Source organism: Coloeus monedula, assembly GCF_965178545.1.
Source record: "Coloeus monedula genome assembly, chromosome: 8".
NCBI lineage: Eukaryota > Metazoa > Chordata > Aves > Passeriformes > Corvidae > Coloeus > Coloeus monedula.
In genome coordinates this window covers 4,364,332-4,379,838 of record NC_138788.1, presented here as the reverse complement: position 1 = coordinate 4,379,838, position 15,507 = coordinate 4,364,332, and the positions used below count along the sequence as shown (strand labels likewise).

General features: G+C 46.1%; 1 protein-coding gene across 1 annotated transcript in view; it reads left to right on the top strand.

Annotated features, from left to right (window-relative positions):
* LOC309575702 (hexokinase-1) overlaps positions 1-15,507 on the top strand; it is a 34,617-nt gene that overhangs the window by 13,069 nt on the left and 6,041 nt on the right. The window contains exons 4-14 of the mRNA XM_082286429.1: positions 3,316-3,435; positions 6,107-6,202; positions 7,395-7,494; positions 7,586-7,769; positions 7,977-8,132; positions 9,693-9,926; positions 11,128-11,432; positions 12,020-12,168; positions 12,269-12,388; positions 13,212-13,307; positions 14,072-14,171. Coding sequence (XP_082142555.1) covers positions 3,316-3,435; positions 6,107-6,202; positions 7,395-7,494; positions 7,586-7,769; positions 7,977-8,132; positions 9,693-9,926; positions 11,128-11,432; positions 12,020-12,168; positions 12,269-12,388; positions 13,212-13,307; positions 14,072-14,171 — 1,660 coding nt within the window. The remainder of the gene's footprint in view (positions 1-3,315; positions 3,436-6,106; positions 6,203-7,394; positions 7,495-7,585; positions 7,770-7,976; positions 8,133-9,692; positions 9,927-11,127; positions 11,433-12,019; positions 12,169-12,268; positions 12,389-13,211; positions 13,308-14,071; positions 14,172-15,507) is intronic.

Sequence of the window (15,507 nt, the reverse complement as noted above, 5' to 3'; positions counted from 1 at the left end):
TCCAAAGGCCATTTGGCTGTTGGGAAGCAGCAGTGTGGAGCTCAGGCTGATAGTCTTTGTCATGGCTTTTAAGCTGAAAGAAAGGAGAACAAGGCTTCCCCTGACCCCATGGGCACAGTATTTAAGTACCAGGAAAATAAGAGGAGAACTTGGAAGTGTCATCAGAATAGCATCCGGATTTGAGGTTGTTCCATGACAATATCCAGTGCTTGCTGTGTGACTTCACAGGGAAGCATGGGGGATGCCCAGGAGGCAGACAGGCAGCTGATGATTGGGTGCTAATGACTGATGTATATGCTTGAGGTTTTCTGAAATGTCTGAGCCAGATTTGTGGAATACTTGGACTGAACTGCCTGTGTGGGGTAGGCTACTAATGATTTCCAGCAAGCTGTGCCATTAACTTTGCTGAGTTACACTCCTAAAGCTTAGTGCATAATCAGCTTATTGAAGGACTGTGATTTATGGCTTCACGTCTCACTAGCATGGCTCATTTCGATATTTTCTACTTCATGGCATTCAAACTTCCATTTTTGTTCATCTGTCAGGCATGGGCTGACAGCTTTGCCAGTTAGGGACAGTTCCCTATCAAAGTCAAGGGCAAAACTCTTGATTTCAGCAGTGTCATAGCAGGTCTAAAATTTGTAAGAAGCCTGTCTCCTGTGTCAGCTCAGTGAATGGGAATGTGCCTGAGACTTGATTTTGGTGCTGCTCTTTGTGTTCTGCCACCACTGGAGGTAGCTTATGGATTTGGCTGTTCTCTTGATCTGAAACTGTGGTTTCCTTGCTCCTTAAATCATCCCCATTGAGGGACTTGAGCCTGAGCTTGGATCTTCAGTTGCTTGTCAAAGTCTTCTGTCTGCTGGCCAAATGCATCCTTGTGGAGACCTCTTGGAGCCCAGCTTGAGCAGGCAACTTCATGGTCAGGGGCATTAAGCCTAGTCTGTTGCTCAATAAATCAGACAGGTCCTTTCCTCTGGGCTGTGGCATTCACTCTGTCCATCTCTCTGACATATGATAAAATATTTGGCTCACACTGTTCCCTACTGCAAATCTGTGGGTAAAAGAAGATTTGGAGTTTTCCTCAGTGCACCGTCCCTACTTCAATGAAATTCTACTGGAACTTTATATGTTGCCTCTACTATCCAGTCAGAGTCATTTGGCACTGGTAAGGTTTGGATGTTAATATGGGCATGGGCACACACAGGCGCTTCCTTGAGTCTCTTTAGGAAAAATCTTACCAGTGTCAGTGGTAGCAAAACTAATAAATGCCTGTCTTTTTTCTGCTTTTGAGCCATGCCTTCCCTCTGTGGTTTATGAACAACAGTAGCACAGCCAGACCGTGCATCACTGACTAGACACAGCTCCTGTAGTGTCCAAATTGTGGCTAATAGTTAACTGCATTTGTCTGCCCTTACAGTGTAGTGCTAACTCACATAGGTGGGCTTCAGCAGGTCCTGCCAGGACTGTGTGGGCAAACGCAGCAGGTGCACGGACTTTTTGGAGTCTATTGGGAATGCCCAGGAATTTTTTGCATTTAGACTTACAAAGCAGATCCCGTCTTTTCTCTATGCATTCATAGTTTGTTGCATGAGAGGGATTTTTGTAACAACATACACAGTCAACATTTCTGCTTCCTGCTTTCTGAACTCCCGAGGGGTTTGAGGTTGGCCCCTGTTTTTTTGTTTGTAATCCTGGAAGCAGCTGAAAGTTTGGTAGGATTGAGTATTCAGCAAGATACTTTCAGATGGAAAACATGATCAGAACACACTCCTGCTATTTCTGTATTCCTCCTGGAGAAGTTGCCATATTTTATTACTTAACTGTAGTTCTTTTCGTAATTCCTCTTCCTCCATCCCTCATCTGGACAGTTGAAAATTGTCTTCCAGAAGTGCAGCAGTGTACATTGCCATTCCCATGTTGTTTCTCTGTGTGGGTTCAGAAAAATGTCCTTGATTTGCCCAGGACAATGAATGGCAACATCCTCCCTGGGAAACCACTGTACTTTTTCTTAATCAAATCTGACCTCATTTAAGGCATGAGTTTAAGGTGTTCACTTTAATTGTAATATTACACACACTGCTTCTTGACCTGCTTTGAAGGACAAAATATTCTTATTCATCATCTGTAATTGCTGCAGTCTGTCTGTAGTACATTCCTGTCTCTCCAAGACTCTTAATTGTTCTTAATAAAGCTGTGTGGGCTAATTGGAACCAACAGATGTCTTTTTGTACTCCCTCCCAGTTATCCCCAGTCTTCTGGGCAGATTATGTTCTCTCATCCCAACAATGCTGCAGATAGGATTGGATTTATTTTGTTTGGGCCTTTGTTTTTCAGGGAGTTAAAATGTGAAGCACTGTTATCTCCTGGGGCAGGCAGTGACTTGTTAATAGTTTGCCATCCATTTGTGGTATGGGTCAGTTGAAGGCATGTCTGTCTTTCTGGTGCTGGTAAATACAAATGTGTATTTTTGTTGCTTCAGTTGCTCAGGCTTGATTTCAGCTTTGAGCGTTGCACTCTACCTGAGGGACTTTCCAAATGGCTCAGTGTGAGAGGCCTTTGCGCCTCCCTGGTTCCTGGTCTGGCTGGCAGGGACACATAGTGCCATGGTCACAGGTGCCATCGAGGCAGCTGGGTGGGAGTTGGTACCCACAAGCCTGGTGCAGGCTGCCTGCATAGCTCGACCTTTCAGAAAACGCAGAAAATGTCCCTGTTTTGGGTTGTTTCTCATAGCATGGAAAATATTTAGATGAATCCCTTGGGTTTCCTTTTGTTTGTTTGTTGTGTGCTTTAGGAATAGATTTGAGAGATGATGTTCTTTTGGGTGACTCCTGCAAAGTGCTGGGTTCTCTGGTCTCAGCAATGCTTGAGTGAAGCAGATGTTATCTTCTCTACATCACTGTAAAAGTGCTCAACCTCCTGTGGGACTGGATCCCAGATGTTCTTTTGACTTGCTCCTTCCTGTTATTGAAAGGTTAAAAGAACATTTTTGTTCTCATCAAATGTTAAGTGGAAGGGTTACAGCAGACTCAAGAGCCTTGAGCCTCTTGTTTCAGGAAGTGTTTTTTATGGGTGTAAAATATGCCTGCAGAATTAGGTGTGTAAAAGGACAGTGTATTTCATAATGTATTAGTTATTAAGGTGTTAATATACCCTGCTTCAGAGTATTTTCATAGCTATGCCATTTATACATCCTTTAAAATATGGAGAGCTATTTTCTCCTTTCTTCTCACTCAGAGCAGTTTTCATATGGAGTTTGAAACATTTTCTCCCTCAAGCTGTATCTATATTCATGGTGGTTTTATACTTTTCTTACAGCTTTTTGATCATGTTGCTGAATGCCTGGGAGACTTTATGGAGAAACAACAAATCAAAGACAAGAAACTGCCAGTTGGGTTTACATTTTCCTTCCCTTGTCGACAATCTAAGTTAGATGAGGTAAGAAGATTTCACAATTTTCTTAATATGCAAAAGAGCTGCCATGTTATTAAAACATTGCCATGAAAGCAGTGTCCCAGACAGGTCTCATTTTGGGGGTAAATGAATATTATATTTCACTGTCAGACTGTGTTTATGTTTATGTTTCTGCCTGAAAGAGCTGGGTAACAAATGAGGAGGAGGCACCTGATGTTTTGTGCTGCCTCTGTGTGAGCTCCTTGCTGTTATGGTTTACCCTCTAAACATGGCAGTGGTTTTCCATGCCTCCTGTGCAGCCTTTTTCACCTCTGCAGGGGGTGGGGTTGGGAAGGACCCGGCCCAGCAGGGTTTGCTCAGGTTTTGCTGACCCTCGCAAGTGCACACAGATCCGGATCCAGGTGTGCCTGCCAAGCAACAGTCCTGAGCCGTGCCACTGGCTGGGCACTGAGGGTAGTCGGACAGGTCCCCTGGAACCAGCCTGCTTTACAAAGGGATGGGGATAACCAGCCTTGGAGAGATTCCCATGCCAAGGATGCTGTGGTATTTTCCTCCTTTTGCTAGTTGTACCACAAATGACTCAGCAGCCTCCCGGTACAGCATTGCCATGGCAACAGTGTAGCAAATGAATGCAGGAAAGTTAAATCTGCACAAAACATGCAGAGGTTGCCCTGTTAAAGCACGACCTGCTTCTCCAGCTTGCAGGTCTCTAGGTTTGCCTGGTGCAACAGCCCCTCAGATGCTGGTGCTGAGGAGGGCCAGGTGAGGCATGATTTTTATTACATTTCATACTTCTTGAGCAGTGCTGAGAGCTGAACCCAGGGGTGCTGACTAACTCAGGGTCTGAAAGCGGTTCAGAGCAGAGAGCTGCCTTTAACTGCATCACATGAGAAGAGATGAGTTGATCTTGGGGCAGGTCTTCCATCTGGCCATCGTGCATGGTAAGGCTCAGGCTCCTGACCACAGCAGAGCCGTGCTGGGGATGTGGTTGTGAAGTTGAGTTGCCCTTGGGAAGGTTTGTTTAGCTGCATGATGAAAGGTGCTTGTTTGTGGGCTGGTTTGCTCCAACCAGCTGGGATGGAATTGTGCTTGTGTGGGGCAGGCAGCATGTGGGGTGCCTTGGGGACACCTGAGCAGTGGCAGAGTGGAATGGGATAGTAAAGAGACAAGGGAGGCTGTCTCTTAAAAAAAAAAGCCAACAACAACAAAAAAATATTGACAGTTTTGGTGATGTGTTTTGAGTGTTTTAAAAATACATTTTTTCTGGATTCTATGGGCCAGGTTTGTTCCTGGATTGCTGCTTCTGTGAGGCTGTGCTTGCCTGGGTGCTGTTTTCTTGTGCTTGGTGAGCAGAAGGAGGCAGGGTAGTCCCTGTTTTCTCCAAGGGTGATAAGATGGGCACCACATGGTTGGGCCCCACTCAACCCTGCTGCATTCCAAGGGCTCCTTCCTGCTGCCAAGGCCTTGCTGGTGAAGGAAAAATTCCTTCCAGCACAGTGGCCAGTCATGCTGAGAGGAGCTGCTCTTTGCCACTGTGGTTTGACCAGTTTCTTATAAAAGTTTTGTGAAGCACGGCGCCCTTTTGCCCATGAAAGCTGTGCCAGCAGAGCAGGCTTTGCCCACAGTTTCCCTGCATAGCAGCATGGGGCTTTGATGGGCTTCTGAATGATGCCCATGAGGGCAGCACATTGGCAAAACTTACACAAACTGTGTTTGTGGTCTAGGGGTAGGAGAGTATCTCCTGGTCTGGAAAGAGCTGCCCTGACCTTCTGTTCCCTGTGGCTATCTCAGTTTGGAGGGCAAATTTGATTTTTAAGCTGAGATATGGGCAAACACACACCTGGGCAATGGCTGCTTGTGCCTACAGGCTTCAGCTTTTCTGGTTTTTAGCTTCTTGGACTCCTGTTGTGACAGATGTGAATATTGTGGTGGGTATGGAAAGCTGAGCTGGTCTGAGTTGTCTTTCTGTCAGTTGATTACTGTCAATGCTCTTTTCTTTCTTTTGTTATTATTTACCTGTACACTGAATGCTCTGATTCAGCCAGGCATTATGTAAATAGCAAATAAATAAGTGTAGTCATTACCCTGGGGTATTTGCAGGCTCTTTATGAAAGTTTGCAGACAAGGAATTCAATACCAGGATTTTCTTTCTGATCTGTGCTGTAAAATAGGGACATGCATTGTTACATCTCCAGTATTTTCATTTGCCTCGACCCATAAACACGATCCCACAGTTAAACAAGCCCAGACAGATGGGACTCCAGGCAGTAAAAGTGCAGCAGCCTGATCCCCACTGCAGCCAAATGCTGGACCTACCAATAGCATATCCCTGCTCTGTAGTCAGTCCTGTAGAGTCAGCTTTTTCTGAAAGCAGTTTATTTCCATGCCCAAAACGATTAAATGGTTTTCCAAGAAAAACTGTCGAGGAGTAGCAGGGAGAAGAGTAGGCTGAAAATACAAAATGCAAACACACCATTTTCTAGCAAGGGAGGAGAAAAGAATTTTCTATCTTTCAGCTCACTGTAATTAGACTCTTAAGACCACCAATTGTCTCAGGTTGGGCTGTTAGAGGTCATGTAAGAACAGAGGTCTGAAGATTCATTTGAAGTATAAAATCTTGTTTTTAAGGAAAAGAAATGATCAGTGTGTATCTTATGGTTGCATCCTGTTGAATGTTGCTGTCTTGTTTTATCAGGGTATTCTGATAACCTGGACAAAGCGCTTCAAAGCGAGCGGAGTGGAGGGAGCAGATGTCGTGAGGCTGCTTAACAAGGCCATCAAGAAACGTGGGGTAAATTGCACTTCTTTTTCTTTTTTAGCTGTATCTCAGCTTTGCCAGGGACCACTCTTCATGTCACTCACTTGAGCAGATGGTCTGAGTGGTGGTGGAACTCTGCTTTCTTGCATGAAATGTGTGGGTTTGCTGGAAAAATGAAGCAGTGTCAGAGTTGTTGTGTGGAAGCTGTGATTTTCCTCACAGCAGAGAACTGAGTTGCTGTGTTGTGGCTTTTCACTGGCAACCTTCAGTGATTTTTATCATTCTCCAAAAACTGAAAAAGTGCTATGTGGCAGTGCTGGGGCCTTTCAGTGACGCCGACATGTCCCATTCCTGAGAAAGTTTGTCTCATGGACTGGGCTCAGCTCACTTGTGCACCTGCTGTGCTTGGGAGCAGGAGAGGAGCAGAGTAGAAGAGAAGGGGATTTCAGGCTCAGTGAGCTGTTGCTCCCTGAGTTTCTCACTGTTGACTTTATAGAGAATTAAGGTGACCAGGTGGCTGATTTAAACAAATAAAAAGGCACTGAGCATGAGAGGGTTTGCATAATGCTTGCAGCCTGGTGATATGTTGATTACTCAGCCTCCAAAAATTCATTGGAAACTGGGCAGTATTTGCTTTCTTTGGGCAGTTGTGGACTCTTAAGGAAACCTGAATTTTGCTGTCACCAAACAACATTACTAGAGTCAGTTACTATCATTAGACTTGGTAGAACCACACAGTGAATTTCCACCCAGAAAGGAATGTCTGCATGTTATTTATTTAATCGCATTATTTTTGTATTAAAATCTTCACTTCATATAAAACACATAAATTGTTTAAGTGAATTCTGTAAGAAGTATTTTCTAGATTGACTCCTCAAGCAACTGCTCTAAATCGTTCCATGATGTTTCAGTGCAAAGTTCCTTCTCCCTCATGTATAGCCCTTTTCTTTCCTGCCTAAGTGCGCTTATGTGAGAGCAGGCCTGTGCTCTCTAGAGTGATCCTAGTGCTGTTTCATTGCTTGCATTAGTCTGCTCTCACTGCCTTCTTGGGCGCGTGGGATGGGGAACTGGCAGACAGAACACGGAATATTTAAAAAGATGAGCTGTGGTATTCAGACAGATTATTTATCTCCTGTTCCTTGTGAAACTATTTGCTAAAAGCAAGCTGGTGATGAACAGGAGCAGCGTTTTCCAGAGGTCCAAGTAATGCTTTGTTCCTCCCCAGGACTATGATGCGGATATCATGGCTGTTGTGAACGACACTGTCGGGACCATGATGACCTGTGGCTTCGATGACCAGCGCTGTGAAGTTGGCTTGATCATTGGTAACGCTCGTTGCGGCTGTGGCGGGCGCGGGGCTTGTCTGCCTTTGCCTGGCCAGCTTGGTCAGTACCTTCTGCTGTCCTTTTTCCCAAGGCACTGGCACCAATGCCTGTTACATGGAAGAGATGCGGCACATCGACCTGGTGGAAGGGGATGAGGGCAGGATGTGCATTAACACGGAGTGGGGGGCCTTTGGAGATGACGGCTCACTGGAAGACATCAGGACCGAGTTTGATCGAGAGATCGACCGTGGATCCCTTAATCCTGGGAAGCAGCTGTGAGTGAGGCAGTTATTTGTGAACTGTTCTGTTGTTTTCTGCTCTGTGCTCCATTTCCCACTTGTGTTAGGGATTCTGCAGTTCAATAAAGCTTTGCCTGTGGTGAAGCAAATCTCTGGCTGGGCCAGGCTTTATGGTGGCACAGCTGGGCCCTGCTTCCCAGTGTTGTCCATGGATTCATGGGTGACTGCTGTCCTCTCCTGCAGGTTTGAGAAGATGGTCAGTGGGCTATACATGGGGGAGCTGGTAAGGCTCATCCTGGTGAAGATGGCCAAGGAGGGGCTGCTCTTTGAGGGGAGAATCACCCCTGAGCTTCTCACCAAAGGGAAGTTTGAGACGAAGCATGTTTCTGCCATTGAAAAGTGAGTAATCTATCCGTTTTCACTCCTTGGACTTCATAGCAACTCTGAATGTTAATTTTCCTGCTCTCTTTGCATTGTGGGAAGGCATGCTGCATTGGAGGTGTCTGCCATCCTCTACTGCCCATGCAGAGCTGGCATGTGGGGACCCTCAGCAGACAGTCTGTGCCCTCCACCCCAAGATTTCTCCCTTCTTCTGTGTTGGGAGGAGCTATAAAGTCTGCCAGTCCATGCAGCTTTCAGGGTATGAGCTGTAGTACCTCTCTCGCTGCTCACAAAATGAATTGGCTTAGTGCCTCCTGGCAAATACTTGTGTTGCTCCTTGCTGTTTCCCTGGGATTGCTGGGCAGAAAGAAAACAAGCATGACAAGGCAGAGCATTCAGTCCCATAGGCAGTGCTGGGTGCTGCACGGTGACCTCTGAGCTATGTGCCAGTTGGTTTCTTGGAGTGTCATCACCTCTTTGGTCAGTACTTACAGGCTCTTCCCCCCGTGTTTTTAAAATTCACATCACTGGGATAGTTTGTACCATAGTCATTGGGCTGCATTTTCTTTTTGAAATGGCAAGTACAACACTAGGGGAACAGCCAGTAACTTCTGTAATGCCTGTTCCTCCTGCCAGATTTTACTCCTGTCCCTGCAGACCATGTTATCTGAACAACTTTCCATTAAATGTGTGTGTTCATTTGTCTTAACCACAGAGGTCTGTGTTGTGGACCAAGATAATGTTGAACAGCAGTGAGAAAAATGCAATTGTTGAGAAATTCAGTTATTAAGAGGAAAAATTTGCCCTGAAATCCCACCTTGCTTCCTGAACCTAACTTTGGTTATAAGTAGGGGGAACATGCCTGTGCAGCCTCAAATTTCTGGCTAGTGCTAGCAAGATGCAAGAGTCCTTAAAAAGATGTATGGAGTATAGTTAGGGATGACAAGATACACTCCTTGTGTTTTTGTCTGGGAAATGACTGAGCTGGACAAGGAGAAGTTTTGCCAGAAGCTTTGCTCTCAGTCTGGGTGCTAATGAGGAAAAAAGCAATGCAAGAGGCAGGGATTCAATGGGGTTGTAAAAGCCTGAAAAGAGACCCGTTAGCATGAAATTGCTTAGGCAACCTTAGCTCAGGGTTTTGTTTTTTGCACTGGGCTTAATTTATGGAGACATGCGAGGGAATGAGTGTGGGATTAGGTGTGTGCTCAGGCCCGTGCTGAATTGTGGGGCTGATGCTTCATGCTCAAGAGAAGCTGTTTGCAATTTAAAGCGTCACTGTAATGAAAAAGCATTTTAAGTTCTCCAGTTCCTCCTTGTAGTGCGGCTGCTGTAGTACCTGGAATTGCATTGTTTGTAGGTGGCATGTTTGCACCAGGCTTTAATGGAAAGCTTTTCCATCTGTGAATGAATGCATGTTTAGAGCATTTTATTTCAAGCCTCATGAAGCTTTCTAGTCCAGATCTCTAAGAAATTTTCTTTCTAACCTTCTCAAACCCCAGGCAGGGACACCTATGTTTGGATGCACCTCAGTCCTTCAGTCCAGTACATCCCCACTAAGGAGTCCCCTTTACTTTGCAGGAGCAAAGAAGGATTGAACAAAGCCAAAGAAATCCTGACCCGGCTGGGGGTGGAGCCGTCCCACGAGGACTGCATCGCTGTCCAGCACGTCTGCACCATCGTGTCCTTCCGCTCAGCCAACCTGGTGGCCTCCACCCTGGGTGCCATCCTCAACCAGCTGCGGGATAACAAGGGGGTCGGCCGCCTCCGGACCACCGTGGGGGTGGATGGGTCCCTCTACAAGATGCATCCACAGTGAGTCCCTCTGCTTCTGCCACTAACACTTCACCTGCCACGGGCTCTGGTTTGCAAAGGGGTGAGCATGGTGAGCATGTCATCCCAAGACGTCACCCAGGCAGGCTGTGAGATGATGAACCCAAAGCATGGGCATGGGGGTTTAGGTCTGAGCTGGGGAGCTTAGGGGGGAAAGGAAACGTCTTTTAAGTGAAAAATTTGTGTCAGATTCTGAAAACCCGACAAAACCTCACAGAAAAGAACCAAACCTCTGAGTAACTGGATACTGCAATGTCAGGGAAAACTATGGTGGTCTGAATAGATAACTTAAGGGATCCTCAAGAGACCTCTTGGAAGGAGAGTTTCTTTGTACAAAACATTGCTTTGTGCCCATTGATTGGGCTGTGAGGAGACCTGAGGAAATTAATTCACCTTCATCTCCATTTCCAGTTTAATGCCCATGCTGAACCCTATTTTTGCCAGTCTTTTCTGAAGATACGCTTGAAAACTGGGGTGAGGGGAAGAAATGGTGCTTAGATTTCCATGGCCTGTAACAAACTGACTTTGTCTTGTTTTCCCCCATCTTGAAAGTTACATTTTTAGTGAAACAGCTGTATAGATTTTTGTAGAAATCAGAAAATTATATTTGTGGGGGAACTTCTGAAAGGAGAAATATGCCTAATGTTTCTTTTCCAGTTTCTCATTATTTATTGAAAAAGATATTTTCCTTCATTTAAAAACCCATAAAATTTCAGCAAACAAAAAAATTTCCGAGAATGCTGTTTTGACTCGCTCTTCCAGACGGGGCAAGGTCTGGCGATTGTTAAGATAATAAACACTGGGCACTGTTGGTTTCTTAACTGCTACCCACACCATCTAAACCAGTAAGTTCAGGAGAGGACCCCAGGAGAAGGAGTTGGAGCAGCATTGCAGCCAGGGAGTTTCTCCCATCCAGGATCAGGTTCAGGGGATGAGACTGATGCTCTCCCCTGCATTTTTCTGGCTTTGCTTAGAAGTTCAGGAGGAAGGAGGCTGTAGGGAAGAACTGCTCTTCGCTGTTAGTTTTTCTGCTTGGGAGGCTGTAGCTAGTTTGGGCATGGTGAGTCTCCCCATTCCCCTTGCAGTGGGTCGGTGTGGGCAGGGCAGATTTTGGGGGGATGCAGTGCAGATTTTGGGGCGTGGACAGTGCAGAGGCCGGGCTTGCAGCCTCTCCTCCCCACAGGTACGCCCGGCGCTTGCACAAAACCACGCGGCGCCTGGTGCCTGACTCGGAGGTGCGGTTCCTGCTGTCGGAGAGCGGCAGCGGGAAGGGAGCGGCCATGGTGACGGCCGTGGCGTACCGGCTGTCGGAGCAGCACCGCCTCATCGACGAGACCCTGGCTGAGTTCAAGCTCACCCACGAGCAGCTGCTGCAGGTGAAGAAGAGAATGAGGGCGGAGATGGAAGCGGGGCTGAAGAAGAAGACTCACGAGACCGCCAAAGTGAAGATGCTGCCCACCTTCGTCCGCAGCACGCCGGATGGGACAGGTAGAGCGTGCCTTTGCTGGAGTGGGGACACTGGCTCAGCTACAGGGCGCTGAAACGGGCTCCCAGTGTGGGGTTTGGTGGAGGGTGAGCAGATCTGGTGTGACCAAAGAAGAACCTGAACTGTGCAAAGGAGGAGAGCTGAGCACTGGCCCTGCTGGCCTGTGCTGGTTGCTGGCAGCCTGGCCCCCTGTCCTTGCCTCAGGGTGCTAGCAAAGTCACAGCTTGAGGGGAGAAAAGCACAGCTGGGATCATAAAACCACAACTGGGATCATAAACCCAAGCCCACATGAACCCTGTTCACACTACTTGGGTACTTTACATTTCAGGGTGGCTGGCCAAATTTCAGCTTTCTCTTGGAACAGTTGTGTGGGTCCTTTTTTGCTTGTTGGCTTAAAGGAAGACAAAACAAAAAATAAAACAAAAAAAAAAAAGAAAGCTGGAATAATCAGAGTCGCATCTAAAGTCCTCTTTTGATGAAGATCTTCCCAACTGAGATTTTAGGAGATTTTCTATCAAAATACTTCGAGAGAAGCATTTATTCAGATTTTACTTGTGGTTCTTCAAATTACACACATATTTTTTTACAGAGAATGGAGACTTTCTGGCACTTGACCTTGGAGGGACAAACTTCAGAGTTTTGCTGGTGAAAATCCGCAGCGGTAAAAGGAGAACAGTTGAGATGCACAACAAGATCTATGCCATTCCCATAGAGGTGATGCAGGGAACAGGAGAAGAGGTATTTGTGTTTCTCTTTGGCTGCACTGCTGCTTTTTAAATAACTCCTTAAGAGCACATAACATGTACAACTTCAAATATTATGACTTTTCTCTTTAAAGCTGTTTGATCACATCGTTACCTGCATTTCTGACTTCCTGGATTATATGGGGATAAAAGGCGCACGTCTTCCTCTTGGCTTCACCTTTTCCTTCCCTTGCAAGCAGACCAGTCTGGATGCTGTAAGTTCCTTAGTACCTTTTGAATCTGCTTTTGTGCTTATGCCAGGCCTGATTTCTCTGCCTTCATGTCATCCACGTGACACTTACAGGAAGGTCATACAAGGGGAAGGTTCATGCTCTGTCCCTGACCAGTGCAGCTGCTCCTATAAATAGTTCCTTTAAGGGTAGTAATGCAAATGCTGCTCAGCCCATGACTGTGACAGATAAGAGCAGCATTTAAATTTTCCATGGTGGTCATATCCCTTTTTTAAGACATTGTGTTTTTTCCAGCTGTATAAACCTGCTGGTGTGTGACACTTCCCTGGTTTTGCAAGCAGTAAGCAAAAGTCCAACCCTGCTGCCAGCGCCTATTCCCAGCTGATCTTGTCTCACTGGATGGAGTGGTTGCACCAGAATCTGTGGGCTGTGTCACCCTAAGGGTGACAGTGTGGCCTGAAGCACATCCCTGACAAATAGACTTGTGTTCTTTTCACTTACATGTTTAACTTCACTGTCACATATTTACACCAGCCCAACTTCTGCAGCTGTTAATAGTTTCCTATTAGCTGGGATTTTTTTAATGAAAGGCATAATTTCTGTAACACTTTTGGGTTTTTGAGTTCCTGTCACACTTTTTTTATTTCTTTTAGTTTGTTGCATTGCTGTGGAAATTTAGAGCCCGATCACAATTAGTTGTTTTAGATGACAATTCCACATACTAAAGAGATATTCCTTTTCACAGGGACTCTTCCATAAAACATCGCACTAAAGCATTTGAAATGTTAAGTGTACAGAATAACATCTGAGTCCTAGCAACTTGATGACCTATTTTCTTGCTTTTTAGGGTATCCTTCTCAATTGGACAAAAGGCTTCAAAGCTACAGACTGTGAGGGAGAAGATGTGGTATATTTGCTTAGAGAAGGGATTAAAAGAAGAGAGGTGATTTTTCTTTTCTTTTTTTTTTTCCTCATTCTGCTCCTCTCCAGAACGGCTTGTGGGTCAAGCTGGCTCCCTCTCACAGGATTTGTGTGCCTTGTAGACATGGGCTGTCTCCTGTCTTGCACAGATGGTTGTTTTTTCCCCCAGAGGCTTCTAGCTTTTCACATTTGCTTGAACTTTCAAGACTTCTTTCAAACTCTGTGGCAATTGTGACACACATGGAGAAAGCAGGAGTTTTCAAAATGGTGATTGTAGGAATGCACCTCAGTGCACCCTAAAGGACAATTTTCTCCTCCTCTTCTTGACCTTGAAAAAGCCTCAACCAGTCTAGCCAAAACTTTCTAGGAAGGGAAGAAAAATAGCTTGAGGAGGATGTTACTTTTGCACAGTTTTTACCAGCCAGTGAAAAGGAAGTCTTAAAACCTTTGTTACTGGAATTGCTACATAATTGCTGTGATATTGAATGTTTATACCATGTGCCTGTGTAAAAGATGTGTGCTTAAACACACCTAAGCCAAGGAGAACAGCCAGGAATATACTTCATTCTGAAGACAGTCTGTCATAGGTAGAGCATGTACCTTAGCTGCCTGCTGGTAGACAAGGTTCCTATTTTTGCATGTGTGAAATCAGGCTGGTTAATTTCAGTTGTTTGTTTCCAGAGTGTTCTGGCAGCCTCCCCTTTGGTGTGCTCCTTTCGTGTCCCCTTTGGTGTGATGGACTGCCCCTAGCCCAGAGTTCTCACTACTATTTTCTCTCTCCCAAAGGAATTCGACTTGGATGTGGTGGCTGTGGTGAATGATACAGTGGGCACAATGATGACTTGTGCTTATGAAGATCCAAACTGTGAGATTGGACTCATTGTGGGTATGTGTTAGAGCTGCATTTTATTAAACAGCACATCCACACATCTGCCTCTATTCTCATGGAGGCATCCCTGTGGCTAACTGAAAATAAACCTAGGATATCCAGGAGGAAAAGAGAGCAGAATTCAACAGCCAACTTGGTTCTGTCCACAATCAGTTGAGATAAGCAGAGGCTGTGATGCTCAATAAATTCTGCCTGTTTTATTTGGTAAAGTCATGGTGCTGCTTGGGAGGAGAGCAGATGTGGGCTCCTGGAGCTGCTGTTAGTTTAGCCTGTAAGAGTTTCCCTGCTGGGGTGTTCTGGTGGTCCACAGCTTCCCTCAAGCATGTGGTCTCTCAGAGTAAACGTGCAAAGTGCAGCCACAATTCCCAAATGGCATGTGGTGCAGAGCTCTGATAGACTGAGTGCAGTGACGCAGAGCTCCCTTCCCGGCAGTGAGACAGCTGAAGTAATTCCACAGGCGACTGCCAATGCCCTTGCAAATGCCATGCTTGGGGAGCCTGAGTCACGGGGCAGTGTGAATTCCCAGAGCTCTCCAGAGAAATGAGTTTTCCATGGGAGAGAAGGGGACAAGGAACCTGCAAGCTTTAAGAATGCTTTCAGTTGTGAGGTGGCTTATAGGAAAATAAAACGCCACCAATTTCTCCTCCAGACAGTTGGAAAACGTCCAGGATGAGTCAGCACAGTGCAGTGTGGGTAGGAAGCCGTGTCTGCGCAGCTCCATCGGTGGCATTTTCAGGAATCAGAGTTCCCTACAGGAAGGACAACGTGTCCTTGGGGTGCTGAGAACATCCCCTGGGGACCGTCTGCTGCAGCCCTGCCAGATATGCTGTGCAGCCAGCATGTCTGTGTGCAGAGCAGGGGGTCAGAGGTGGCCTGGGTACATCTAGGATAATGGGAATGAAAGCTCCGGGGCTCTGACAGCTCCCTCTGCCCTGCCTGGATTGCCTGGCTGATGGCACCTGAGGGAGGTTGGATGCTGGTGGCAATCCGCAATTGAATTTGATCAGGTTTGTTCCTGCAAACCTGGCTCTCAGTCTGCAAACCCAGACATTCCCCCCGCCAAACCCTGTGCTGTGGCTCAGCTCTCCTGCAGCAGGGGCATACTGTGGGAGGATCTATTTTAGCTCAGACTGTATTGATATAATTCCCTAAAAAATGGCAGAAGAAAACAGACTTGCTGTAGCAACTGGTACAGAATATGGGATGCAGGATTAAATGAGTTCAAGTAACTCCAAGAGAACTTTTGCCCTGATTAGCAGCTAAAGCTGCCTCTCTTTGCTAATAAAGCTTTGCTCCACAAGACCTCTGTGTACATGGAGCATTTAGCCACGTT